A 26,032-nucleotide genomic window follows, 5' to 3' on the forward strand; every position below is an offset into this window, starting at 1 on the left:
TCTTGCCAACGCCTTGTGCTGACCCCGTCCCATCCTTGCAACACCGTGCCTGGCAGGGAGCGTGAACACAGTGCTGTAGTGCTGCAGGTGCTCCTTGCCTGGGGCCTCCCGCCTGGCATGGCCGTGCTGCTGCCTGTGTTGCCTCTCTGTGCTCCCTGCGGCTCTGCTGCAGGAGACAACTTTAAAAATCCCCAAATTAGCCCCCAAAAGGTTTCCGCAGCCAGCTGAACTGGCTTTTGCTCTGGTTCACAGCTCCACAGTCCGCTTACTCTCAGACTTGCTCTGGCAGGGTGGCTCTGGTTTCATGCAGGACCATCTCTGGAGCAGATCTCCCTCTTGGCAAAAGCCGTGGGAGAGCACAGGTTGCTGGTGGGTCCCTGGAAAGGCCAAGTGTTAGAGGCAGGGGTTGAAATTAGGCAGGTGAGTGTTGGAGTGGCAGCAATTGTTGTTTGTTGGCTCTTGTGCGAGACTTGTGTGCTTGAGTGCAATGCATGAGTGTGAGCCAGTGAGTGTGTCGGTGTGTTGCTGTTGAAGACGCTGACCCCAGTGCCCTTCTTTTGCTCACTCCAGTAACAAGTATTTGCTCTTCTCGTTTGCCTCTTCTCCGCCTCGTGGATGTGCTCCCAGGAGACGGTCATTGGAGGCCTGCTGCCAGAAACCACCTACTCCGTCACAGTCGCTGCCTACACCACCAAGGGGGATGGTGCCCGCAGCAAGCCAAAAGTCATCACCACCACAGGGGCAGGTGAGTGTGGGGAGCGGATACCACAGCCTCATATGGGTGGTGGTAAAACCTCCCAAGAGGTGAACGGGGAGTATGGCGAAGGCACCTGTGCAGGAGGAAGTGAGAGGGCTGGAGATGCTGCAGAGGTACATACTCGTAATCTCCAGCCCTTACTTACAGGCTTTGCCACTGGATCACCTCAGCAAAGTGCAGCAAACAGATGGACAGACACTGCCAGGGCCTGTGAAAGAGCAATGAAACCCTTGGGTCTGAGCTCATCTGCGTAGTCCAGAGACCTGGGAAGAGGAAGCCTGAAAGTCCAGGCCCTCCCTCAGCTTTGGAGTCGTGGCCTGTCCTCATGTTATGCCCGTAGGCAACTGCCATTTCTTGTTTCCTGCGGTGACTGCAGTGCCACCTGGGACGGTCCCTGGCACAGAGGGCTCCTCAGAGGTGCTTCTCAGCTTCCCACCGCAGCCATTGCTACCGCTGCCTCCCCAGGCTTACAGAGCTGAGCCCGGCTGCTCCTAGAGCCATGGTAAAATCTGGAATGCAACAAGTCCTGCCATAGGAGTGCTGCAGACACAACTTCTAGGTCCTGGTGATCCCAGCCAGTTCGGTTCTGCTATCTCAGTAGAGACTTGTACCCTGTGCCTAGTGCAACACAGGAGCCTCGGCCTGGAGCAGGGGCACCCAGGAGTTCATCAGGTGCTTCCCTCCGGATGCAGTCAAGCTTGCCTTTGGCGGTGGCACCAACTAGTTGTCCTTGATTTCCACTCACTAGACCTGTCCTACAACAGATAATCCTGCTGCTTCCTCGCACCAGCCGCAGGAACAGTATTTACCACTTGTTATTATGGGAATGCAGCTTTGTGCAAACTGAGAGCGTTTGTTCCTGGTGCTTTTAAACAAGGAACAGCTTGCCATCTCCTCCGCACTGCATATGGGGAGCTCCAGAGGTAGTTTCCACTGTCACAATCTCAAATACTGTCTCCCTTGTGCCTCGCCATGATGTATGCTCTGTTCATCCAATTGCTACAGCTGTCCTATAAACAGGAAAAGCTTCCTAAACATCCCAGTGTTGCACTGTAAACCAGTGGGTCTTCCTATGTTATGATGCACATTTAAAGTTAATATTTGGAATCAGCTTTGGAAATAATGTGTCCCTTAATACTAGCTGCTGTTAGACATTGTATTATGAGTGCAAGGAGGATGGCACTGGCAGTGGAAATGTAATTGTATGTCTGAAATACCTACAAAACCACCCCCAGAGCTGCCTTTGTACAGGCTTGTCTGCAGGCTTGACCTCAAAGGGAAGTGTTGGTATCGCCCTCTGATGGCAAAATCGGGGCATAATTCTGTCAAATACGTTTCTCTCTTGTGCTCATCTCATACGTTTCAAAACTGTGCAAGGATATTTAACTAGGTTTGGCTACAATCCCATCTTCGTTTTCATATCAATGTCCCCATCCCTTTGATTCTGAGTATCTTCCCTATCAGTTGATTTGTTTACAAATCTGAGCTGATGTGAAGTGAAGACGCATCCTTTTTTTAACTGAAGGAGATCAAGGTATTAAACCATCAATTTAAAGCCATCAGTTCCTAACCAGTGACGGCAACACCCCTTGACTTGTTCAGCATAAGCAAAAATCCTGTGGAACGCTTGTGTTCACCTCTCACATCGACATTGACATCACGAATCTGCTCATCAGCTAAACCAAAATGTATTCTGATGGCAAACAGCCCGCCCAGCTCTGCTCACTGCCTCTGCAGACGGTAAAACTGCAAGGTTTCAGGATGAAATTTGTCTGCCTCCAGACAGATCAGGGCGCTGGATTCGGGCTTCAGTGTGTCTGTTGTGGTACAGTGCACCGGGGCCAGCATGGCCTGGTGATGTGCACTAGCTGGAATGTCTGAAGACCACTGATTGGGAGGACGGGATTCAGATCTTCTCTGAGATAAATATGATGCTTTGAGGTACCTTAAACCTTTCCTGTAAAAGGGGATGAATTTTGGGGCTGGATATGGCTGAATTTATTCCCTGTTTAGATGGCAGCACGTGGGAAAATGGCAGCCAAGAGCTGACTGGCTCCAGCTTCCCTCACCACTGGATTAGGGTCGGTCTGCCTCTATTCATGTGAAATGTCTGTCGTCCTCTTCACCCTGTTGTCTGAACTTTCCCACTTTCCTCAATCCTCACGGACTGAGCAGCACAGAAGCGGTCCTTCCTTCCCCTCCTCCCAGGCTATAGACGGTCATTGTGTGTTTATGTTGCAGTCCCGGGGAAGCCCACCATGATGATTAGCACGACAGCCATGAACACAGCCCTCATCCAGTGGCACCCACCCAAGGAGATGGTAGGGGAGCTGCTGGGTTACCGGCTGCAGTACAGACGTCTTGATGAGGAAAAGATGAACACGATAGACTTTGGGAAGAGAGACCATCACTACACTGTGACCAACCTGCACAAGGGGGCCACGTACCTCTTCAAATTGTCTGCCAAGAACAGAGCTGGCCCAGGAGAGGAGTTTGAGAAGGAGATCACTACTGCAGAAGATGTGCCAAGCGGCTTCCCACAGAACCTGCGCGTGGTGGGTCTCACCACTTCCACCACAGAAGTTGCATGGGACCCCCCGGTCTTGGCAGAAAGAAACGGCAAGATCGTCAACTACACAGTGGTATACAGGGACATAAATAGCCAGCAGGACCTGCTTAACATCACCAAGGACACAAGTATCACTTTGACGAATTTGAAGCCTGATACCACTTACGACATCAAAGTGAGGGCCCGCACCAATAAGGGGGTTGGGCCACTCAGCCCCAGCATCCAGTCCCGGACCATGCCTGTTGAGCAAGGTAAGTGCCCCTCTAACAAGCCCTAACAGCAAGCTCTGCCTCCAGGACAGGGACCTTTGCTTCGTTTCGTGAGGCTACGCTCCCCTTTGCTCTGACTAATGAGATCAGGTACTGTGTGGCTCCCTAGTCTAAAACTAGTTCGGCAAGGGGAGGCTCAACCACGGTTTCCTTAAAGTTGCCATTTGGGGGGAGAGGGGCGTTGGTGGTAGCTTAATTGCCTTTGTTGCTCCACAGGCACACTTTGCTGTTTTATCTGTACATGAAAGGCTCTTGCTTGAACTGGAGCAGGCAGCTGGGTAGGATCATCTGCAGATCCAGTACCTGAGCACCACTGTTCTTTGATCATGGCAAAGGGCCAAGACAGTGTGAGTGGAGGGGGGAGAGAGGAAGGCTAAAGTTCAGCCTACAACTTCCTTTCTGTGATGCTGAAAAGTATAGTCAAAAAGCGAAACTCCACTGGAGACTGGAGACTTGGTAAAAGGCTGCTGCTCTTTTCTCCTCATCTCTCACTTCTCTGCTGTAGCTGAACTCTTTGACCTCTGCTGCTGAGTTAGACAAAGAGAGACTTGGAGCCAAGCTGCTGCCTGGCTCCCTCCTGACTTGGCCTTACAGTGCTCAAATACCTTGTTTTTCATTTCAGTGTTTGCTAAGAACTTCCGCGTCAATGCCGTCATGAAAACATCTGTGTTGCTGAGCTGGGAAGTGCCTGACTCCTATAAATCTGCAGTGCCTTTTAAGGTAAGGATGGGATGCAGAGGACAGGGAGCTCCACCCGTGGCAATGAGCAGGAAATGGAAAGCAGCATCTTGACCTGCCACATGATGTTTTCAGGCCATCAGACAAGAGACCAGCAGACCAGGGTCACGTTGCTCACTGGCATGGGGTCTTGTGGACCTCAGATCTCCAAGCCCAGTTTAGGTAGCCGCTCTGGCTTTTGAGCACCCGCGCATCAACCGTGGCACACAGTAGAGCACACTGCTGCTTGCTTTCCCTCCTCTCACTCTTCTTAGGCCAGAAGGTGTTGTGTTTTTGTTGCTTTCTTTCTGTTTTGATCAGTTGTGGAATAGCCAGTAAGCACTTGGCTCATGGTAACAAAACAGGAGTGAATAATGTTGGCTGAAGCACACCAACAGGAAACACCAAGCAGTGAAGGCGTGCGCTGGGCAGAGGCAGTAGAGAATGGGGATTCTCAGGGATCATAATACATATTTGTGGCTTCTCACCATCCAGCTAGAAACCCATCTTGACCATAGCAACTTTTGCTAAGTACACACTCCTCCCTTGATAGTGCCCCTGAATTACTTGCCTTTTCGAAGGGAAATGGAAACTGGTCTGGCACCCCAAATCACTGATGCTTTTCCCATGAGCAGTTGTGGTGGTTGTTCACGCAGTCCCAATCAGTGCTTCACTCCTCCATCAGCTTTCTCAAGTATGTTGTTACCTGGTATCACTCGACTGGGGCCTGCTGGTCAGGCTGGCCATTGCAGCTCCGTGACAGTGGTTACACAAGCTTGTCCTAATGCCTGACTCGGAGTTGAAGCATGAAAAGTTATAAATGTGATTTAATCGCAAGAGATCACCAGGACAAAATGGTCTGAAAACCAGCCAGTGAATCAAACTAAGAATGGCTCCTTCTGCAATGTGTCCTGTCTCAAACATCTGGATTGCCTTTATGAGTTACTTCAGAGCATCAGGGCAGATGCATAATCTCAGGGAGTGAAGGAGAGAAGCATCATCACCCTTCCAGAAGGTGTTATGGGTGTGAGCAGCACAAGACGTGTCAGTGCAGAGGGAACTCTGCAGGAATGGCTGCAGCTCTCTTTTCTCCAGCACAGTTCTGGATGTAGTGTTATCCACCAGGCTGCAGACGACACTGATGACCCGATGTCTTCCTGCTCTCGTCTCTCCCCCAGCCCGGATCACTGATGTGGGTGAAAGACTAGCATGTGGTGGAAATTTCTGCAGATCTCAGTGCAGCTTCTCGCCCTTAAGAAACAAGATTAACATGTCACATCGCCAAGGATAATCTTCCACCCAGTCTCAGCAGCTCTCTGCTGCCTCTGCAAAGGTGGCCAGGGGTGGGAGCAGTGTGACTTCCCTTCCTCCTTGCACATGCACCCTGCCGTGCTGTGCCTAAAGGGCACAAGAGCAAGGCCTGCATGAGCTGTGGGGGAGCCATGGCCAGGGGAATGAGGGGAAGGTCTTGAACTGCATCCACATCAAAGTGTGTGAGCACCTCCCCTTCCTTGTTACTAATGCTCCTTGTTTAAATCCTGAAGCTGAATTACCATGATCAATAGCAGACACTTGTTAACTAACATGCAGAGTTTAGCTGAAGCAGACAAGGCTTTTGTGAAGACCTTGTGGTATTCAAAGGTTTCCCACATGTAGGGTGCATTTGGACTTGATGATCTTACAGGTCTTTTCCAACCTTAGTGATTCTGTGATTAGGATCAGTGTTCAGATATCTGGCCACGAGGAACTTCACAGATCCCTGTTACTTTTCACTCTGCTGAAGAACCAGTCTGCTTCATCTTGCCTTATTCTTGTGGCACAAAGCCCACGTCTCTGTCTGACAGCGCACCGCTAGAAAGGGACAGTGTGACCTTTGGAGCCTTACTACCACATAAGGATGGTGGAGTGATTGGAGGTAGCCAGGAGCCAAGAACGTAATGCTGATGCCTTGTATCAGCCTCATAGCTGTGATTGCTTACACAGATGGTGACTCAGGGTCTGCCCCTGCTGCGAGTTAACCCTCAGATGACACAGGAGCAGATGGCATTAGCCACTTGCTAACTGAAGAGCAGTCATGCAAATGAGAGTGTTACAAGGATATTTCTCTAATAGTGTCTTCTTTCTGTTAATATTCACATACTTGCAGACACACATGAGTCAAGGCCAGGAGCTAAGAAGGTCAGCTCCAGGTCATTGATTGTGCCACTTGGAAGAAATCCTTAACCTTCAGGACTTTGTATTTTTATAAACAAGGTTCACCTCTGATTCCGGCACATGGGATGCTGAGGCTGGAGCCTAATACTGTAACTAGCATAGCAGATAAATCTCCATGGGAACAATTAGTATTATCTACACTTGATAAACAGTCTCATGCTAAATCTATGTCCCAAAGGGTGTCATATTCTACTTTAACAGATTTAATTAAAGTAGATATTGTTCTGACAATGAATAGTGAGGTGCGGGCAGGACTAGTGCTATTTTTTTATAGTGGTTGAACTGAGACCTTAGGAATTTTCATTGCTACCAAATCAATGATGAAGGTTTGCGTTCTCTTTGGGGAATTTTCACAGCTTCTTCTGGTCCAGGAGATAAATTTCTTGTAAAATGTTGCCCAGCAGTTGTGGTGGAGCAGAGGCACTCTTCCTTTTCTATTCCAGTATGCTTGCAGAAAGCTGTTCTGGAGCTTTCATGGAAAGTGCAAGATAGATACAACCTTCTCCTTGGGGAAACTGCACTTTTCTGAGACACATTCTTCAACTTAAGAGCAGAACAGAAGGCAGCATCACAAGGTATTTTACAAATGGGGAGAAGGAATAGCACCTTTCGAAAATGGTTATGGTACAGGTTCAGAAATAACCCCTGAGGATGCTGGGCAGAGCTTTCTCACAGTGTATCCCACAGAATGTAGTAATTACTCCTGCCCCCAAAAAAGGCAACCTCGTCTACTTCTCCATCGAGTAATTCTCTTTTCCAGTGTTGCACACTGCGTGTCTTTTCATCTTTTAGATCAATACATCCTTTACTGCCTTGAAATCAAGCAGCAGACCTTCAGCCATGTCATTTGGACGCACCTAGCTTTGCAAATCTTCTCTTGTGAGTAAGAGCAGCACAAATGACATTTTACAGCAATCCATGGGCTAGTCAGCAATGTTTGGCAGTTCATAGCCCTTGGGCCAAATTTGCTGCTGACTTAAGTAGTTACCAGCGGGCCATGATGCAACCTCTAAATAGCATTCCTGCTTGAGCTCCCGGGCATCTTCAGCTGCACACGAATGACTGTTTCTGAGCCCTTACATTATTGTAAGGTTTGTGTAGAGGCCTTAACTAATGGTGCATAACATTTGAGAAGACAATGTGTTATGGCAGGTAAAGGAACGTAGAACTGCTACGGCAACTGTGAAAAGGGGGGATGGCAGAGAATGCTTCAGGAAAGCATTGAAAATGCCAATTTCACTGTCTTTGGACACTTTGGACACAAGTTTCAGTGCATGGCAGTAAAAATCATCATCTGGTGTCAGGACTGAATTGGAGACTGTGTCCTGGCCAGTTCCAGTGCAGAACAAACAGGGAAACTCTGAAATCCCTGCCCATCTCTTCTGCCTCCTCTTGCTCCAGGAGAACAGCTATGTCCCCAGCAGATGCCTCGTGTGCAGGCAGTTGGTGGGCGAGTGTATTCCCTAGAGCACACACAAAAGTAGTTGGTGATACATTTATTACGGAAGACTTTATAACGAGAAATCTCATCTGAGAGGCAAAAGAACTCATCGTGGGCTTTGCATCCTTCCAGCATAGCTCTTAATGTTGGAATTTTGATTTTGTTCAAGTCTGTGTTGGAGCACATGAAGTGAGGTTCCACTGCTCCCTCAAGACACCCCTGACTTGCTGTCCTCTGGAATATCTGGACCTGTACTATTGCAGTATCATCACAAGGGGTGGTGCTGGAAAAGACAGCAAAGCTGCTAAGATAACTTGAAGTGTAGCACTCCTGTCTTTGTTGTGCCTACTTCTGTGTCAGAGCAGGGTGAAACCTGCCAACTGAATATCTGATATTCCAGTGCTCTAAGAAGCATTTCTTCATTTTACCTTTTTCACTCACTTTAGCACCCATCTGATGTACATGTCTTTGGAGAAAGGGTTTAAAGCCCGGGAGAAAATATCTTAAGAGGAGTCATGGCAGCGAACAACTCCCTCCAGCCATCTACCTTTGACAGCCTTTCCTGAACACTGGGCAGCCAGCTGGGGCTTTGTCCCTGCAAACCTCTATTATTTTAGTACTTAGTACTTAGTTTTGCAGTTCATCCCTGAAGATTGAAGCATATCAACAAAAGAGATTGATTGCATCTCTCCTCCATTGCTGGCTCCTCACTGCTGCTCTGTTACCTGTCGGGAGTCTCTTCTCAGCAGCAAAAAAACCTGGGGCTCTTTTCCTATCCCGACCTCCATGCAAAGTGACCTGAAGAGGATTTGAAGCATGCTGTGGGTATCGCTGTTTGGCTAACACAGAAGCAGAGCTGCAAATTCCAGGCCTAGTCTGGTCCCTGTGTTCCGCTGTCCTTCAGATCTCTTTCCAGGGCCTCCCTTCTCCTTCCAGCTCCAGCACTAAATATTAGAGCGGTGCTAATCAGCTGCCCTTGTCCCAGCAAGCCGGCAGCTTTCTGCAGATTTCTGCCACCTGCTAAAAAGGTGACTTGGAAGGAAAGTTTGGTACCTCCCTTGCTGCCTGCGTCAGCCTGAACGGCGGGCTCAGCTGGTGAAAAATCTGTTTTACTTCAAGTAATTTTTCTTCCACAGAGCTGTCTTCTCTCTCTCAAGGCCGCTGTTGGAAAGAGCACGTTTTACTGTGTGGTCTCTCCCTGTGGCACATAATAGCTGCCATGGTTTAACATGCTGCAGCTTTGCCATTGCCAGTTTTTGGCATGCTGTGTCTCTGCACTGCTATCAGGAATCCGGCACTCCCCTGCCATGCTGGATGGCCAGCCAGTGGAAGGAAACATGCTGGTTTATCACAGCTGGGGCACTCCAGTCTCTCCAGTTCTCTGCACCCCATTTGTCTCTGTCTCCAGGAACTGTTTGAGTTTCTGGCTTTGCAGAGGCAGCACCCAGGGTTTTGGGGTACAGGGGTTGTTCCAGCAGCATTGGGATCAAGGTTCCCGGGGCAGATGGGGTGTTTGGTGCAGCTAATACAGTAGTGCCCATGGCTGCTGTGCCCTGGGGGTGATGAGGGTTCTGCATATCTGCAACAGGGAGCTGAGAAAATGTCATTAGCTGAGGGGCCGGCGGGCCCAAGGGAGGAAGCTGTGCATGGGGGCTGCCCCCAGCCCCCAACGGCTCTGCCCTGCCCAGCAGCCCCTCACTGCAAGCGTGGCAGCGAAAAGCAGTGCCGATCTCCTGCCCACGGCTGGCACGGCACCAGCATCTGTTGTCATGGCAACAGGGTGTCACACCTGCAGAGCCTGTTTCGGGTACCAATTTGTGAGCCCTGCGCAGGATTTGTCAGATCACTGGTGAGGCGTGTAACTCCCCCAGTCACCTTGCTGGGAGGGGGATGCTCTGCATTAACCATTCGATCAGGCATCAGCTGGTAGACACGGGATTGACACCAATTTAAAGCAGATGGGATTTTACACCAAAAGCATATTGCATGTTGTAGCCTCGTGAGACAAGAAACAAAGACCCATTCATCTCCACGCAAGGGCACAGCACAGCTATCTGGATTCCTCTTCCGAACCGGCGCTTCCAGTAAGGCACCACCAGCCTCACCGCTGGCACTGGCCATGCGGGCTTTGCTGAGATGACCCCATTTCTGCTCCATCACTGCGAGGCACAGGGAGCATAGCTCAACCCTCTGCTGGGGGTTGCTCTTCTTTAAAGATTTATGGCTGTTTACGAAGCACACAGTAGCTGAACCACCTGAGGGAGGGCCCAGAGCCAAATTGTCATCTCTAACGCTGCTATTTTGAGTGTGAGTTTTCATCAGCAGCTGTCAGCTGCATGAGCATGTCCTTTTCCCGTTTCAGATTCTGTACAATAGCCAGAGTGTGGAGGTGGATGGCCACTCAATGAAGAAACTCATAAGTGACCTCCAGCCAGACACGGACTATTCTTTTGTGCTAATGAACCGTGGGAGCAGTGCTGGGGGTCTCCAGCATCTCGTCTCAATCCGCACCGCTCCTGACGTCTTGCAAAGCAAACCCATTGCCACAAACAAGTACATACAGGAAGGAAAATTCACGCTCACCCTCCCCAAAGTCCAGACCACTGTGCCGGTTAGGTAGGTGCCGTGTCTGGGTGGAGAAGGCAGGGTGGGGGGCTAGAGATGGGGAAAAAGGCAGGGCAGACCTCTGCCAACCTGTGGATTTTGAAACCTGGGAGTGAATTTCTGAGCCGGCTGCGGTACAGAGACAGGCATTTACCTGTAACATGGGATCACGCTGCTGGCTCTTTCTGAGCAAATATTTATGTGCAATAAAATTAAGACAATTCTCTGACAGTTTGCCCTCACCCTGGTGGGTATACTCCAGATGCTACCAGCAAAAACACAGTTGAGGATCAGGAGGGACTTTCTCTGACACTGTATAATATCCTTTAAATAAATAATGCCTAAAGCCTCAAGGAGATTAAAAAAGCGAGTTTGTGGAAGTCTTATTCGTTACTGTGGTATCCTTGTGCTGAAGCACAATTCCCCCAGGGTTCTTGCTACAATCTGATTATATAAATGTCCTTCTCACAGCTCCTACACCACCCTCTGGAGCACAGTCTGTAGATCTTCATTAACCTAATGAGCACTAACGGGAGTATCCTCTTTGCTGGTGCAGCTGGAAAACCAGCCTCTTCCTTACTGAACCCTTTTACTGCTTAGAGGGCAGGGAAAGGAGCGGGTCGGCCTTGGGAGGCATATGGCACGTGTCACTCGGTGACCTGCCGAGAGATGACTTAGGGTCCAGTGCATATGCTTTCCTTCCTTCCCAGGTGGTACTACATCGTGGTTGTGCCAGCGGATCAGAGCACCAGCAGCCCGACTGCTCGGTGGCGGACACCTGATGAGATGGAGCTGGACCAGGTAGGAGTCTGTAGCAGCTGCTGTGATGGAAGTGGCTCCCAGGTGGCCCAGCATGCTTTGCCCAGGCCTGCTGGTAGCAGCATGGGTGCAGTGACATAGGTGCAGGCTGTACATCAGAGATGGGGGGCTGTGCGACATGCAGTGCCCACTCAGCCTTTCTTGGCTGGTGACAGCATGTAGGAAGCAGGCTGGAGTCAAGCAAGGGAGGAGCCACCTCCCAGAATGTGCCCCATTAGGAGACCACACTTGAGTGTCTCAGAGCTCTGGCCAGGACAGATCCTGTCTCGGGTTGTACACTCTTCGCAGCCTTTTTCAGCTGAAGCAACCATGCTGATTTTGAAAACAAGCTAGGAGAGAAAGGTATTGTTTTCAGTTTATTAAGCTGTTCTGTCAGGAGGCTTTTCCCTCTCTGGATAGGACCTAAGCCTGCAGTTTGGATAAGAGTTCACTCTAGTATCTAACAAAACCTGCAAAGCTCCCTTCCCACTTGCTTGTGAAAGGCTTTCAGCATTCAGCAGCCCCTTCACCCCAAGATGCAGCTTATTCTGTGCAGGAGTCCTCCAACACCAGTAGCGTGGTACGTGTGCGGGTGTCAGGAGAGTCCCACACAAGGGGTTTGTGGGCTCTTCCCCACACACATCACCACCCCAAAGTAATAAGGAAAAAATCCAAAAAATCACACACAGAAGGATCCATTAAGAGAACAAAGCTGCAAGCTTGAAGCACTCAGAAATCACAAAGCGTAGAAGCTGTAAGTCAGCCCTTGCTTATCATTTATCTTTAATTATGTGATTACACACTCTTTTCCATGGGGTCCCAGCTCACAGTGTGTATGGGTGGATCTGTTCTGCACAGGAAGCACAACTGTGTGATGGAGAACCATCATCTATAGGTCTCCTGCATCATTTCATTGCAGAAGTTGGAACATGTCACAAGAAGTAGAAGACTAGGATGAGAAAGGATGGTTTGGTTTTGAGCTTTAGGTGATTGAAAGCTGTCGAGAGAACTGGTTTCTATCTCTGTTTCACCCAGTCCTGGGTAAATGATTTAAAACAGTATTTTCTTTAGCATGCGCTGTCTTGCATGTTCTGGTTTTTTGGAGTGCTCAGTTTGAGATCCTGGAGCCTCATTTGCAAAGCCTAAGCATCCCCAGCTGCAGAGAAAGTCAATAAGAGCTCTGGTGGATACAGTCAATGCTATAAAAAAAATGCAAAGTTTTCTTTAAAAACAAAACAAGCCGATGTCTTTTCAATTTGACATTCAAAATTAGTGGACATCTTTTACATTAATGTCCCTGTGTGTTCTGCATCTGTAAAATTAGGATAATCACTTTCATCTCACCTCATATGGGTGTTTAGAAGATAAGATCTTTAATGTTTGTGAAGCACTTGTAATATTACAGTGATCAGCACCATAGAAAAGCCCACGAGGAAATTATTAATTTTGTCTTCAGAGCTAGATTTGAATAGTAAGCAATAAACAAGGCCTCGGGCTGCATAATGCAAAGAACACTACAAAATATGGAATAGCTGCTCTTTGATTAAGCACTGTTTGTCCTATGTATTGAACAAAGCAGGGGAGCTACAGAAAAGATAGTATGTGACCATGCAGTCAAGGATTGTAACACAATGCACATACGTAAGACAGCTGAATTAATTTTATATAGGCGATATTAATTTTCTAATTTTTCAGGATCTGAACTTTGCAAGCCTAGAATTCTTTTGATGCAATCTTTTGGGGCGTGAAACATATGTAAGTGGCAGTAGAATCCAGCAACCTCAATCACAACTGGAGCTCTGTGGTGTCACACCCATGCACATACCGCTGTGCTTTCTGCCCAAAAGAGCTCAGCTGTAATTTCAGCCAAGATACAAGAGATGCGTGTAGGGAGCAGACTCCACAGTCCAAAGACTATCTTTCTGCCTGTGCCTCCTGTGCTTACAAGGGTATTTGTAAAACTGAGATTTCTCCATCCCATTTTTTTCCTTTTTTTTTTCTTTTTTTTTCTTTTTTTTGTTGGGTGATATTGCAGTGACAAGCTGTAGCTTTCCTAAATTGCTCCAACATGAGTATTCATAAGAGGGCAAGGATGGGCTGCCAAGGGGAAAGAGTGGGGACTGTCTTACCCAGCTTTTCCTCTTCAGAGGGAGTGAGCTCAGCTCAGCAGCGTGGCTTTGTGTGCACATCACTGTGCCCAGACCCACTGACATTCCCTGTCTGCCCTGACAGTGCTGCACTGATACATTCGTGTGTGAAATGTATTTCATGCCTCCTTCTTCATTTTAAATTAGAATTTCTGTTCCAAGCCTGTTAGACGTTTTTATTCATTAGAAAAACATCTTTAAACATCTGAGAGTCTTTCTTAGCAGTGTAATTGAATTTTTGTGTGTTTATATCCTTTTTCATGAATTTGTGGCCGACTATGAAATTTGCCATTTTTACTCTGAACATCCCATGAAATCTGTGATCATTCTGTGTGATTTACACAAAGCTCTGTCTGCAGCCCAGCAGCAGGTGAAATACCGAAGCACTGACAGAAGGGAAAGACACAGCAAATGTCACTTTCTCCCTGTACATCATCATCAGCTGTAATTCACGTCCAGTGTCTGTAGAGAGCATGAGTTGCTGTCCATACCAATACTTGGGCCGCTGAATGTGGCCCAGTTCCCTTGCAGCCCATTGGGATGACAGGCACAGCCAGGCTGTCTCAGCCCTAACATTAACCATGTCAGCGTCCCAGGGCTCAGGACTCGCCCAAAGTTGAGCTCCTGGCAAAGGTGCTTGCAGCGAGGGTCTGCAGACGGGTACCCCAGCAATGCCTAAACAGATAACGCATCCCTCTGATTTCTTTGTACCACCACGTCCAAATCAAACCCAGTATCTTCTCCTCCGATCCCTTCCACCCTGCTGAGTCCTACAACCGGTAAGGTAATGGTGTAAGGCGGTGTCACGCTGGGCAAAGCAATAGTGATGCACCCTGTTTGTCCCCAGCTGCTGGAGGCCATAAGCCAAGGGAGTCAGAGCAGGCGCCAGCGACGCCAAGCAGACAGACTCAAGCCCTACATTGCTGCTCAAGTGGATGTGCTGCCCGAGACCTTCACCCTGGGGGACGAGAAGAACTACAAAGGTTTCTACAACAAGCCCCTGTCTCAAGATCTCAGCTATCGCTGCTTCGTGCTGGCCTCACTGGAGGATGGCGACACGGTAAGGACTTTCTGCTGGGGGGGCACAGCATTTCCTAGCAGAGCTGTGGTGGGCTCAGTGCAGGCAAGGTGAACAATTACTGCAAGCCGGGGTGATGGAGTTTTCTCTGAAGAGAGGAGAGTGAGGCTGCATAGCTGGTCTCAACAAGCTCAGGCAGCCATGGGAGTTGACTTGATAGATGGTGCTTTTGGAGGGAAATGGCACCTATGTTTGACATAACAGATGAGAGTGGAGGGCAGCGTCAACACATGCATTCTACACAAGCTCGGTTGTGGCTTGCTGGGCTGTGCCCAGAGCAGAACTTGACACATGGTAGGGATGGGATAGGTTCTGATTCTGCTTTAGTTCAAGTAAGTGACTGTGGAAAACAGCCCCTTGAAATTCTACCCTGCACAGTGGCTGCTGAGGCTCTGCAGTGAACAGGATGGTCCCCTTGCAAACCTGCCTTCACTGGCCCCTCTCTGGCCAGAATCTCACCTCCAGGTGATGTCTGGAGAAGCAAACAAACCTACCTCCCCCATTGCAGTGGGTTGTCAGCAGGGCAAAGCTGTGTACATGCCTGCTGCATAGGGATTCTTGCTCCTGTGCCTCTCCTTGCTAGAGGCTAATGGGCCGTGCCTTTGTCGGCAGCATGTCGCCAAGCACACGGGGCCTGAGCACGTGAGGGGGAAGGGAATATCTGATGCAATAAGCGGGGAGCAGCACGGCGAGATCTGTGCATCAGCGTCCAGCTGTAAACGCAAAGGGCAGGAGTGGTGGTGGTGGCAGCAGTAGTACAAATAATGGAAATAATAGAGATGCACAGAATCCTTTGGTCAGCTTCCAAGGTGCGGCTTCCTTCATCAGCCTTGTTTGCTTGTAATGGCTCATTAGGGCTGGTCAAGTTCTTCATTACTCATCCAGCTCACGTGTTCTTGTGGCAAGATGTGCACACTGGTGAGGGAAGGAGAGTCACAGATTAACAGCAAGGTAAGGCAGGAGCCTCAGGATGTGCTATCCTGGCAATCCCTGTCAAGAAGAGATGACCTTAACTAGTTGATCCCAGACCTATCATCATCATCTCCTCAGCATAGATCTGCCACAGCCCTCCGGTGAGCCACCAGCCAGCACATTTATTACACCCTGACCCTAGAGACCACCTTTCTGCATCCCCCACTGCGTCACACCCATTTTCATTTGAAGCACGAGGCACTCTGTCCAGGGCTGTGCACTATCTCCCCCACTCAGCTCCTCTTAAATTGCTTGCTATGTTTCTAGTGTCAGCAGGCGAGCGTAACATCGCTGTTCTTCAAAGGCAAAGGGGAGTGTGGCTGAAACACCATCTCCAAGAGCAGGGGCACCTGCACCTCGCAGTCTGCCTTTGGAAATACCACTGAGATAACAGTCCTTCTGATCTCTTCTGCTTCTGTCTTCTCTTGGAAGGAGGCATCTCCAAAGTGTGTCTGTAAAAATATGAATCTTTGCCCCTTGCACAAAGCTTTGGAGATGGACACGTGTTACCTTGCTGCACAGATCAGCATGCTCCTTTCCCTCCACCTAATGCAGCTTGACTACCCTTTCTGGGTAGTCACAAGTAAAGCCTTTGTGCCTTCCTCACAGAGTAGCCACTTGCCCATCCAAAGGGTAGCCCCAGACCTTCTGCCCCATCCTCTCACCACCGATGTAGCATCTTCTTCTCTCTGCCATGCTCAGACAGAGCTGTCACTGACTCCGTGCCCTGTTGTTTGAACTGGACGAGGGGGTATAGGAACAGGCTGATGCGTTGCAGTGATCCCGTGCAGACTTTCTCTAGGAACAGAGCTGAACTGGGAGCCAGCAGCTATTTCAGGATCATAGAAACAGGGTCTTGTAGGGCTGAAAGGTTTCACGGCCAAAGCAGCAACCACCCCTTATGCTCCCTTTTCAGCCAGTGGCATCTCTGACCACTGATAAATCTGAGGAGAGCAGCTAGGATGCTGCATCTGCGTGTGCTGCCAGAAGGATGTCACAGATAAGAGCATTTTCTGTACTCCACGCATGTTTGAAACCAGGCTGGCTGGGATCAAGGGTGCCTGTGAGAGGAGATCAAGATGTGCATTTGTGTGACACCAGCACGCTTGATTTTTCCCTTTCTTCCCCTCACATGCACACAGACATGAAGTGCATGTTTAAACTTCAACCTTAAAGCAGGCGATTTATAGATCCACAGGCACCTCTTCAGTGACCGAAACTTTCTGTGGCAGGAGCAGAGCATTTCTGGCTGCCTAATGCAGGGCAGCAGGTGCTGCTGAAAAGCCACAGGCATGGAACTGATACAATTCTGGCCCTCTCTAATAAAGGAAAAGGATTTCTTTTTTGCAGCGTTTAACCCTTCTGACTCAGCAAGGCTGAGCTGTGAAGGGACAACATAGCTCCATAAGCCTTAGCAACAGCAGCAGAAAAAGCCAGGTGCAGTGTCATTTTTCTGCAGGAAAGGTTTGGGTCTCTGCTAATCCTGTCTTGCTGGTGGGGCTAGAAAGCTGTCCCTTCGGGTTATAAATCACTGGGCTGACAGATTGCAGAAGTCTCTGGAAAGGAACCTGTGAGCATGAGCCCCTTTCCAAGGTCTGTTTATCAGGGCTGAGATTTCAGGTAGAAAATGCTCCTTTAAGAAAACTGCCTAGCCCAGCAGGGGTTTTCCTAACATAGCCCTGTCCTGGAGAGATGTGTTGATATCAGCACAGCAGGTATTATAAACCACTTAGGAATCATCAGCCAGCCCCACTGTGCGATTGGTTGGGATTCAAAAGCTTGTGATTTGGCTCCAAGAGAATCCAGGGCTGGCAAGTGGCTCTTAGCTGGGTTGCTCCAGTTTGGCACATCAGTGCCAGGTCTGCTAGCCAGAAAGTTGCTGGCACTGGGAATGTTTCACACCAGGAAGAGACTGCTTCCACAGCGTGACCTCCACTGATGCCGAGGGAGGGAGGATCCCATGGTGTGCTGCCGGGGTTTGAGAAGCATGACTGTTCCCTGCTAGCCAGAGGGAAGGGGAAACCTCCGTGTTTCAGGGATGTAGCTGTTGCTATAGCATAATGGACACTTGTTTTTCTCTCCCTCTCCTGGTGGTGCTGTTCAGAAGAGATATGCAGCCAGCCCCTACTCAGATGAGATCGTGATGGAAGTGGCTTCAGCAAAGCAGCAGGATGAACCGGAGATGCTGTGGGTGATGGGACCTGTCCTGGCTGTGATATTAATCATCATCATTGTCATTGCTATACTCCTCTTCAAAAGGTGAGATCCAGTCCAGGACATCGCAGTTATGGCACGAGCACTACAGGTGGTGGCACCTTCAAGACCCTCCTTGTAGCCTTCAGATATGGGGTGCTCTAATAGGTAGTCCTTGGTGGTCATGAGGAGGAGGAAGGTCTCTACCTGACACAGTAGAAGGCTGGTTTATAAAGAGAGCAGAAGGGCTGGGTATGCAGAAGGTAATTAATATCAGCCCCAGGAGACAGAGCTGCTGTGGATTCTGGAAAAGTGTGAGCAGTGGGACAGAGGAGAGCAGCTTTGCCCCTAAAGCCAGTCTGACCACTCTCTGGTCTCACAGCTTGGATTTGTAGCCTTGGGGACATCTGTAGTACTGATTTTCTGTGGAAATTGCCTGCTTGATCTTTGGCAGGTGCCCCCACTGCTGTGAGTTTTAGCTGGGGAACATGGTCTTGGTGGTGAGAACAGGGCATGGATGTGACAGGCTGAAATCAGAGTAGGAGCTCTCTTCCTGAGGCCTCTCAGTCCTGGCTACTGGGTCAGGACCATCCATGCTCTGTGGTCCCTGCTGAAGCAACCACCTGCTTTTGCACAGCAGAGCAGTCCTGCTGTAACTGTAGTGTGAGATGATTGTTAGTCCTCCCGAGGAGCCACAGGTTGCATTTGCATGTGTTCAGCTAGCCTGTTCAATTACAGTAGGTCATTCTCTATCAGCTCAGCTCCGAGGTTCTGCTCCTCCTGGACTCTCTATTTACATATGTATCTGTAGCTCGGGGAAGGGAGCTGGCTTTGTTGTCTGATTAAATGGAGCTCTGCTGTGCATGTGCAGTCAGTGCCTTTCTGTGTCAGTGATCATCTCCTTTCTTCTGTTTCTGCTCTTCCCTGGATCTAGTAAACAAGAAAGGTAGGAATCCATTTTATCTTCTTGTTTTGCTAAAATTTCAAGTCTATTTTCTTTTTAAAAAGCAAGCCTGAAGCTAGTAAGGGGCATCTTTGTTTTTGGGAGCTTGGGGCATGCCAGCCCTGGGGGTTTACAAAGACTTTGTTTCCTCAAAGGTATCAGCCTCCCAGCAATTGTCAGCCTCTCACAGCTCTTAGGGAGATGATTCCAACATAGACTTCCCACATTGTTTTTGCAATGAAATTAAAAATCAAAAAAACTACAACACCAGCAGTTACAGATGTTTCTTTGTTTTCTCAGTCACTTCAGACTGTGAGCTGTTCCATCAGGTGCATTCTTGCAGTCTGTAATGGTGAAGGTTTGAGGGAATACCGGGCAATTGTAAGAAACAAAGTGTTTGCTGGTCTTCAAGGAGAGAAAATGGCACCCGGGGGGGATTCTGTACCTGGGCCCCATAGACGCTATGCCCAGCTTGGCTCAGCTTTGCATTGTCCCTGAGTCTGGTGTGGGTGGAGCACGAGGAAGCACCACCAGCCCACTGTGCTCAGACCTGACATTCATGTCCCTGCTGTGTCCTAGCCCGTGAAGCAGCAGTGTATCCCCTGCCAGCACCACCTGCATGCTCGGAGTGATGCTGTGTTATCCTACAGTTTTTTGCTGTCCAGCTTCTCTTTGGAGGCATTTTCTCCCAAAGGTATCTGTGCAGCTTATTCACAGTGTCAAATCTGCAGTGGGAATGAATTGAAGCTGAGTAGCAGTGGATAGCGTGGGATCTGGACGTTTGTTTAGCCGTTGTCCTGACTAGGCTAATGAGAGAGACAAACATTAATCATGTGCTGTGCCCATTCCCCAGAAAAGCTCGGCCACTTTGCTCAAAGGGCTCAGGGACTGGCACACAGTAAACAGGCACAAAATAGCACATAGCACATCCTGCTGTGCTCCTGATAGGAGAAACACGGCTTTATTTGTTTGCCATGTATTTTCCTTTCTTTCTATCAATGCTCTCAGTCCTTCAGCTCTTTTGACTTGGTCCAGGCAGCTAGAAGGCTTCTGAGATGTTGAGATGACTCAGAGTAGTTTAAGACTCACAAGCTGGTCTTCCCCATTGAACAACTCCAGTGTTTGATGCAGCCACGGGCTGTAGACGGAGCTTGCTCACAGTCTGGGCCACAGCAGGAGCACAGGTTTCACTCGTGATTTATGCACTAAATTTTCCTAATTGCTCCTCACTAGTGCCAGCCCAGCATGCATAGCTCCCTGTGGAAGTGATAGCACCCTGTGCCTGTGGAGAGCATTTCTGATCACACATGGCTCAGGGTTACCATCATCCAGAGATGCAGCAGCCTCTGTGCAGAACCTGGCAACCCTTCAGGGTGCTTTGAAATGCCTCACAAGGGGGTAGAAAGCAGAGACTGACTGCTGCGATTTGCAGGATGGTAAATGTGCTAGCACTCGTGCAGACTAGCAGCGATGCAGCTCCCTCTCTTCCAGAAAACATCAAGTCAGCAGAGGGGTTCACCATCAGGCAAAATCCATTTTGGGGCTGGAGCCAAAAGACAAAGTCGCTGCGTATTGCTGCATGCTCAGCACATAGGCAAACCGTCAGGGTCAGCACAGACCCAGAAGAGAGTACTGCTGTCCGACTCCTGCCCAGCACCCTTCTCTACTGCGTGGGTATATCCACTATATTTGTAATATAGAGCAAGAAGTGGGACTTAAAGAATTGCTAGAAACCCATCTTGCAGTATTAGGTTTTCCTTAATATTCACTTGTCCACTTTTTGATTGGGTCTGTCCCTGCTTTGCCTGTGAATTCTAGCAAGAGCCTGAGCTGGTGGCATTGCTCTAGGCATAAATATAGCATGAAGAGACAACAGTGTATTTTATTGTTCCATTAATACACGCCTTGGGTGCCTTCAACCATTCAAGACGTGTATTAACGGTCCAATAAAACACACCCTGAAGAGCCTTTACACTATTATATTACAGCATTCTATATTTAAATATTTCTAATACTTGAAAAAAAAAATTTTATTATATCCTTCCACTACAGGAAATAGTTCCTAGAGAGAGTAAGAGGAAACAACATTTTGCATCTATATGCTTTATCTCTAATAAATGTTACGCAGAATATCACATTTCAAAGTGCGTCACTAATCAAACCTCTGCCATTGCTTACATATGATTCTTCCTGTTTCATAGATGGGAAATTGGAGGAATAGAAGAGGATGTGACATGCCCAGAGCCCCAGGGAGCCTGGGATGGAGCTGGTTATCTGGGACGCAGGGACCCAGACTTCTTCCCAAGGTGGTTCATGCTGGTCTCTGCCAGAGCTCATGGGCTTGTCTCTGTCCTCTCTGTCCATAGGAAAAGGGCACACTCCCCCTCTTCCAAGGATGAGCACTCCATCGGCCTGAAGGACTCGCTTTTGGCCCACTCCTCTGACCCGGTTGAGATGAGGCGGCTCAACTACCAGACTCCAGGTAGGGAGCAGCTAACCCCCTTGCGCCCCACCTCCTCTGGTTCCCCTTCGCCAGGTCCCCATGCCAGAGGAGGAATTGCAGTCCTCCCCCCCAGCAGCTCTGCACCTTCTCAGTCACAGTGGCACAGAGGGGGCTTAGACGGAGGGTATCCCAGGTCTCCGTTCTCTGGTCTGCAAATCCTTCTCCCTGGCCCTGTCACTGCAGGCACACAAGGCTGGGGAACCTGGACCGGGACAGCCTAGTCTGTGGTGTGTGTCAAACCTTATATGAAGCTCACTGCAATTGTCCTGAGCCAGGAGGAGCCTCCATGCAGAGTTGCGAGAGCTCACCAGTGCCCGTACCTGCATTGCTCCTGGGTGCTGCGCTGGCTTGGTCCAGGCTGGGATTCAGCGCTGAGCACCACTGGTGCAGTGCTGGCCACAGGGGCTGCATCTGAGGGGGTCAGGAGGTACAGAGAGCCCTTGTACTGCTGAGAGTATCCCAGCACTTCATCCTGGGATCTTTGGTGTGCTGACTCTCCTGCTCTGCTCAGCTAAGGGCGAAGAGAAGAGCTACCTGCAGCCTACATTGCTCCCCAGCTAGTGCTGTGGCCCAGTAAAGGGCACTGCTGGTCACAGTGGTCTCAGTGCAGAGGATGATAGTTCAGTAAAAGCCGTTGCTTTCTGCATGCAACTGTTCACTGCAGTGCATCTTGTCATGCCTGCACTGGCCTGTGGTGCCTCGGGGTGTAGCTAGTTTGCCAGCCCACAGAGGCAACTGTACTTCGCACTGCAGAAAGGTCTCGTGCTGCTGCTTTGTGTCTGTATGTCTCTGATGGCACCGAAAGCACAGTACCTGTCATTGTAGCGATCAGAGACAGGCTCGCCCTGACTCGTTCAGAGCCTTTCAGAGAGTCCAAGTCCTAGATGAAGTGGGGGAGCACTTGGGCTTTTGTGACGGAGGGAGCAGTTTAGCAATAAATGAGGCACATACAGCTCTCTTCTAACTACCAGCTCCTCCTGGCCTGTAACCTACTTTCCTTTTCCTCTTGCTGCTCATTCATCTAAGAGCTTTCATCTAACAGGAAAGTTTTGAAGGGACCATTTCCTGATGTAAACCTGCTGTGTCTGGGAGGGAGGGTAAGAGGAGCCTTTCCTGTTGCCGCTCACAGCGGTCTGGCTCAGACCTGGGGTGGGCTTCACCAGCACATCTCCTTCTGTGCCAGAGCAACTGTCAGAGATCCGTAGTTAGTGCATCTCCCAGGCAAGATCGATGGCAAATCTCACGAGTAGGATGCAGCGGCAGCCTGGCAGTTGCCAGCAGACCTGGCACATTAATTGGCCACAACGCAGACCACCGTGGTATTGCAGCATTGGAGGAAAATGCTGTGGGGAGCAAGGGAGGCATCTGCGCTAGAGGAAGAACATCTCAACAGGCAGATCACCAGGAGCAGCACTAGGGGAGGGGGTCACACACAGTCAGCAACAGCATGCAGCTTCTTGAGGAGGAGCAAGGTGTCGAACAGGGCTCCTTCAGGACACCTGTGCATGGGGACAGGTCTCTGTGACATGTCTCCACTGCCCAGGGACACAAGAGCCGTCTTTGCTGTATGCTCGTGGTTTACATTGCACGGAGGAGTGTCGCAGGTCAGGCTTGTGCTTAGTCCCATCTCCAGCGAGATCAGGGTGTTTGCAACAACGGCATCCCTTGCTAGAGCTGTCAGGAAGGTCAAGAGCTGCAATCAGAGAGAAGAGGGGTCCGGGAAATTTTCTTTTCCCACCTGTGCCTAAGGATAAGCCAAAGATGCTGGCTCATTCAGCAAGTTTGCAGAGCTCTCTGGAGAGACAAAAACAACCCAAAGTGTTCACTCGAGACAGCAGCAGTGCCTGGGATGCTGCTAGCCAATGCTCCCCCACCAAGTGACAGCACTGTGTCCTCGTCCTCCCCCCTGCATCGCTTGTGAGGCTCTATGGGGCGGAAGCGGGTGTCTTGCTAGAAGTGACTGTTCCAGCTCCTGATGAGCTTGTCCTCATTAATGAGGAAGCATGAAAACCACTGAGCCCAGTGGGCCCATGTTGTTGCCCCTGTCACCCGCCTGAGGTCGAGGCAGTGCTGCGTGGATGCATTGACAAGAGGTGCTGGCCACCAGCCCTGCACGCTTCGGTAGCTGGTCTCCCTGCTGGAGTGTGCTGAGCAGGGAAAACTTGTTTAATGCATAATTAATTGGGCTACTGTTATTAAATATTAAGCTTTCTCATTTTTGTGGCTTTACTTCAGACAAGGGTTATTTCCCCCAATGTTGGCCTCCCTGTACTAACGTACTGCTGTGCCAAGTCGCTGAGAGGATACGGGACTGGGCAGTGTCCCAATACTCCATGAAATGAGGCTGAGTTGCGCCGTTGATGAGCTGCGAATGAGCTGGAGGCTCAGGGGCACTGAGCAGAAGTTGCTGGGGCTGAGCGCAGTCCTCCTGGCCACCCAGCAGCACAGATGTCCCCTGTACCTGCCATCCACCTGCCCTTGCTGACTCCCCCTGGGCACAGGGCCGTCAACAGTGGTGTGCAGTGAGAAGTGTAGCTCTTGGTGTCAGATGGAGACCTGTGCACTCACTCCCCTGCAAGTACCTCCAGCTCCACGTGTTTGTCAGCATCAGGGGATGGTGCTGGCCAGAGCCAAAAGCCCGGTGTGTAACAGCCAGCTGCAGAGCAGCCCCCAGGGCCAGGCAGCCAGTCCTGTGCAGGAGGGAGGCTCCTGGTGCTGTGGCAGGTGGTGCTTTCCTTTGCATCTTCATCTCTTTGTCTTTCCCTTTCTGAACCTCTGCAATGATGACTAAAGGCTAATGGGATTTCTGTTCTTGCCCCATTTCTTTTCTTTGCAGGTGCCAGTGTCCCCAGTTGCCCGAATATCTCAAGTTAGTTTTAACTCCTGTATTTATCTTTTGACACCTTTTGCTTTTTCTTTCCCTTTCTCTCTCGTCTCTGTAATTTTTGTTTCAATGTCATGAAGGTCACCCTCACTCACAGCAGACTGTAGAATGGCAGTGATTTCACTTTCTGACATGATGTGTGGGGCCAAGCTCGGGTACTGTTTGCACGGCACTACAGCAGCTCACCACAGCACAGTGGAGAAGGGAAGGCCCCAGGTGCTGGGCTGCCAAGAGGCTCCTGCAGCAGCCCTTCGCCTGCTCCCAGGCCTCCTGCCCCCTCGCAGTGGCATGCTGTGGCACCAGGCCTGCAGCTGACCCTGCATGGGGACAGATAACCTTGGCCATTCTGGAGGGGGTGGCCAGCTAAAAACCCCTAATGGACAAACTGAAGGTGCTCTGCAGCCCAGTGGTTGAACACACTCTCCTACCTCAAGCAAACTGGCTTCCCTAGGCTGGATCACCTGTGCCATGGAGTTAGGCAGAACAGATGTGAAGCGATGCTGATCTTCTCTGAACTGCCGTGCAGTCGATCTGCATGGCAGTGTTGGCACCAGAGTCTCAGGCACAGAGCAGAGGGGCTTACTGCTCTAGCAGGTTGGATGGAGTAGTACCAGGACTATGGGTGTAACTGCCCCTTTATCTCTTGTCTTATGAGCTCCAAGTTGACTTTCAAACAACCGTAAAAGTCTGTCCTCCCTGCTGCTTGATGTCAAGGCATCTGCGTGTGCACATAGGGATGGGAGAAGTATGTAGGATAGATGCTTCCCCAGGAGCAGAGCCAAGGGCTTTGCAGTCTGTGACCCTGCAGGCACTGTGAGACGTCTGAGCGCTTCTAGCCTGGTGGAGAACTCACTGTCATCTTGCCAGATGTAGAAGTCCTGGTAGTGTGTACAAATCTCCTCTGTCTCACCGTAAACTGTCAGTGGCAGTTGTTCTAGGCTCACCATAATGGGATACCAACCGCCTCTTTCTCCCCATCTGCTCTTGCAACTCCTTTGGTGCTGCAACACTCCTTTGGCCAGCAAAACTGAAGCTCTGCTGTGGTCCATGGCTCTGCCGTACTTGATACATAACCATGCTGGGATAAGCACATACTGTGGCTGTGTTCCAGCCTCTTCTTCCAGCCCCACACTTCTGCTTGGTCCCACACTGTTTATCTCGTTCAATTGCTCATCAGTAACAGCTCTGCACTGCAAAGGCTGCTCCTGAGCTACAGTGTCTGGAGCTCTGGCTCTGGCACCAATGAGCAAATTGTGCAGAAATCAGAGCATCGTCTTTGTGGGCCTGCTCAGCCACCTCGGGGATCCTGATGGGTGAAGTGGCAAACAGAGGACCATTTGCAGGAGGACCTCAGCACAAGACAGAAGAGAGATCTTGCCTTCCCCGTCTGTCCGTGTACTCTCAGGCCATCCGTGGATAGCTCTGCGCTGTCAAGTGATAGAAGGACGAGTGTGTGTTGGATCGGGTCTTGCCTATATGCAGCGACTCAAATGCTTTTGGCAGAGGTGTGAGGAGCCCTGCTGTGCAGCGGCTGCTGTGTAACACTTCCATGTTGTCACCTAGTGACTTGTCATCACTGTATAAAATGCATGTACCCAGCCTGGGGACTGCTCCATCACCTCAGCGGCCCATCACTGCCATCTGTGGCAGCGTTCAGGCTCCTGAGCTATTGAAAAGCTCCTGGCCATGCTCCAGCCTGTCTCCCTGTGTGTGAATCAACAGCTTTAGCCTATTAATAATCATTATTACCCACATGGGGTTTCTGGGAAACCCACAGAGCAGCCAATGGAGTCACGAGCATTGGGATTTGGATGAGCCAGGCTTTGGATGAGATGTTTCACAGCCACATTCCTGCCAATTCACCAGCTCAGCTTCAGAGAAAGAGATTGCAGTGGTTGAGCCCTGAATCCCGGGGCCCCAGCAGGGCTCCTCCCAATCCCACA

The 26,032-nt window shown here is 49.9% G+C and overlaps 1 protein-coding gene across 1 annotated transcript in view; it reads left to right on the top strand.

Moving 5' to 3' along the window:
• Nucleotides 1-26,032, top strand: part of PTPRF (protein tyrosine phosphatase receptor type F) — a 261,030-nt gene that overhangs the window by 207,966 nt on the left and 27,032 nt on the right. Inside the window, exons 14-23 of the mRNA XM_059821779.1 lie at nucleotides 628-745; nucleotides 2,999-3,577; nucleotides 4,218-4,315; nucleotides 10,330-10,583; nucleotides 11,282-11,372; nucleotides 14,364-14,576; nucleotides 17,671-17,825; nucleotides 18,694-18,705; nucleotides 21,069-21,184; nucleotides 24,042-24,074. Coding sequence (XP_059677762.1) covers nucleotides 628-745; nucleotides 2,999-3,577; nucleotides 4,218-4,315; nucleotides 10,330-10,583; nucleotides 11,282-11,372; nucleotides 14,364-14,576; nucleotides 17,671-17,825; nucleotides 18,694-18,705; nucleotides 21,069-21,184; nucleotides 24,042-24,074 — 1,669 coding nt within the window. The remainder of the gene's footprint in view (nucleotides 1-627; nucleotides 746-2,998; nucleotides 3,578-4,217; nucleotides 4,316-10,329; nucleotides 10,584-11,281; nucleotides 11,373-14,363; nucleotides 14,577-17,670; nucleotides 17,826-18,693; nucleotides 18,706-21,068; nucleotides 21,185-24,041; nucleotides 24,075-26,032) is intronic.

Source organism: Gavia stellata, chromosome 10 (genome assembly GCF_030936135.1).
Source record: "Gavia stellata isolate bGavSte3 chromosome 10, bGavSte3.hap2, whole genome shotgun sequence".
Taxonomy (NCBI): domain Eukaryota; kingdom Metazoa; phylum Chordata; class Aves; order Gaviiformes; family Gaviidae; genus Gavia; species Gavia stellata.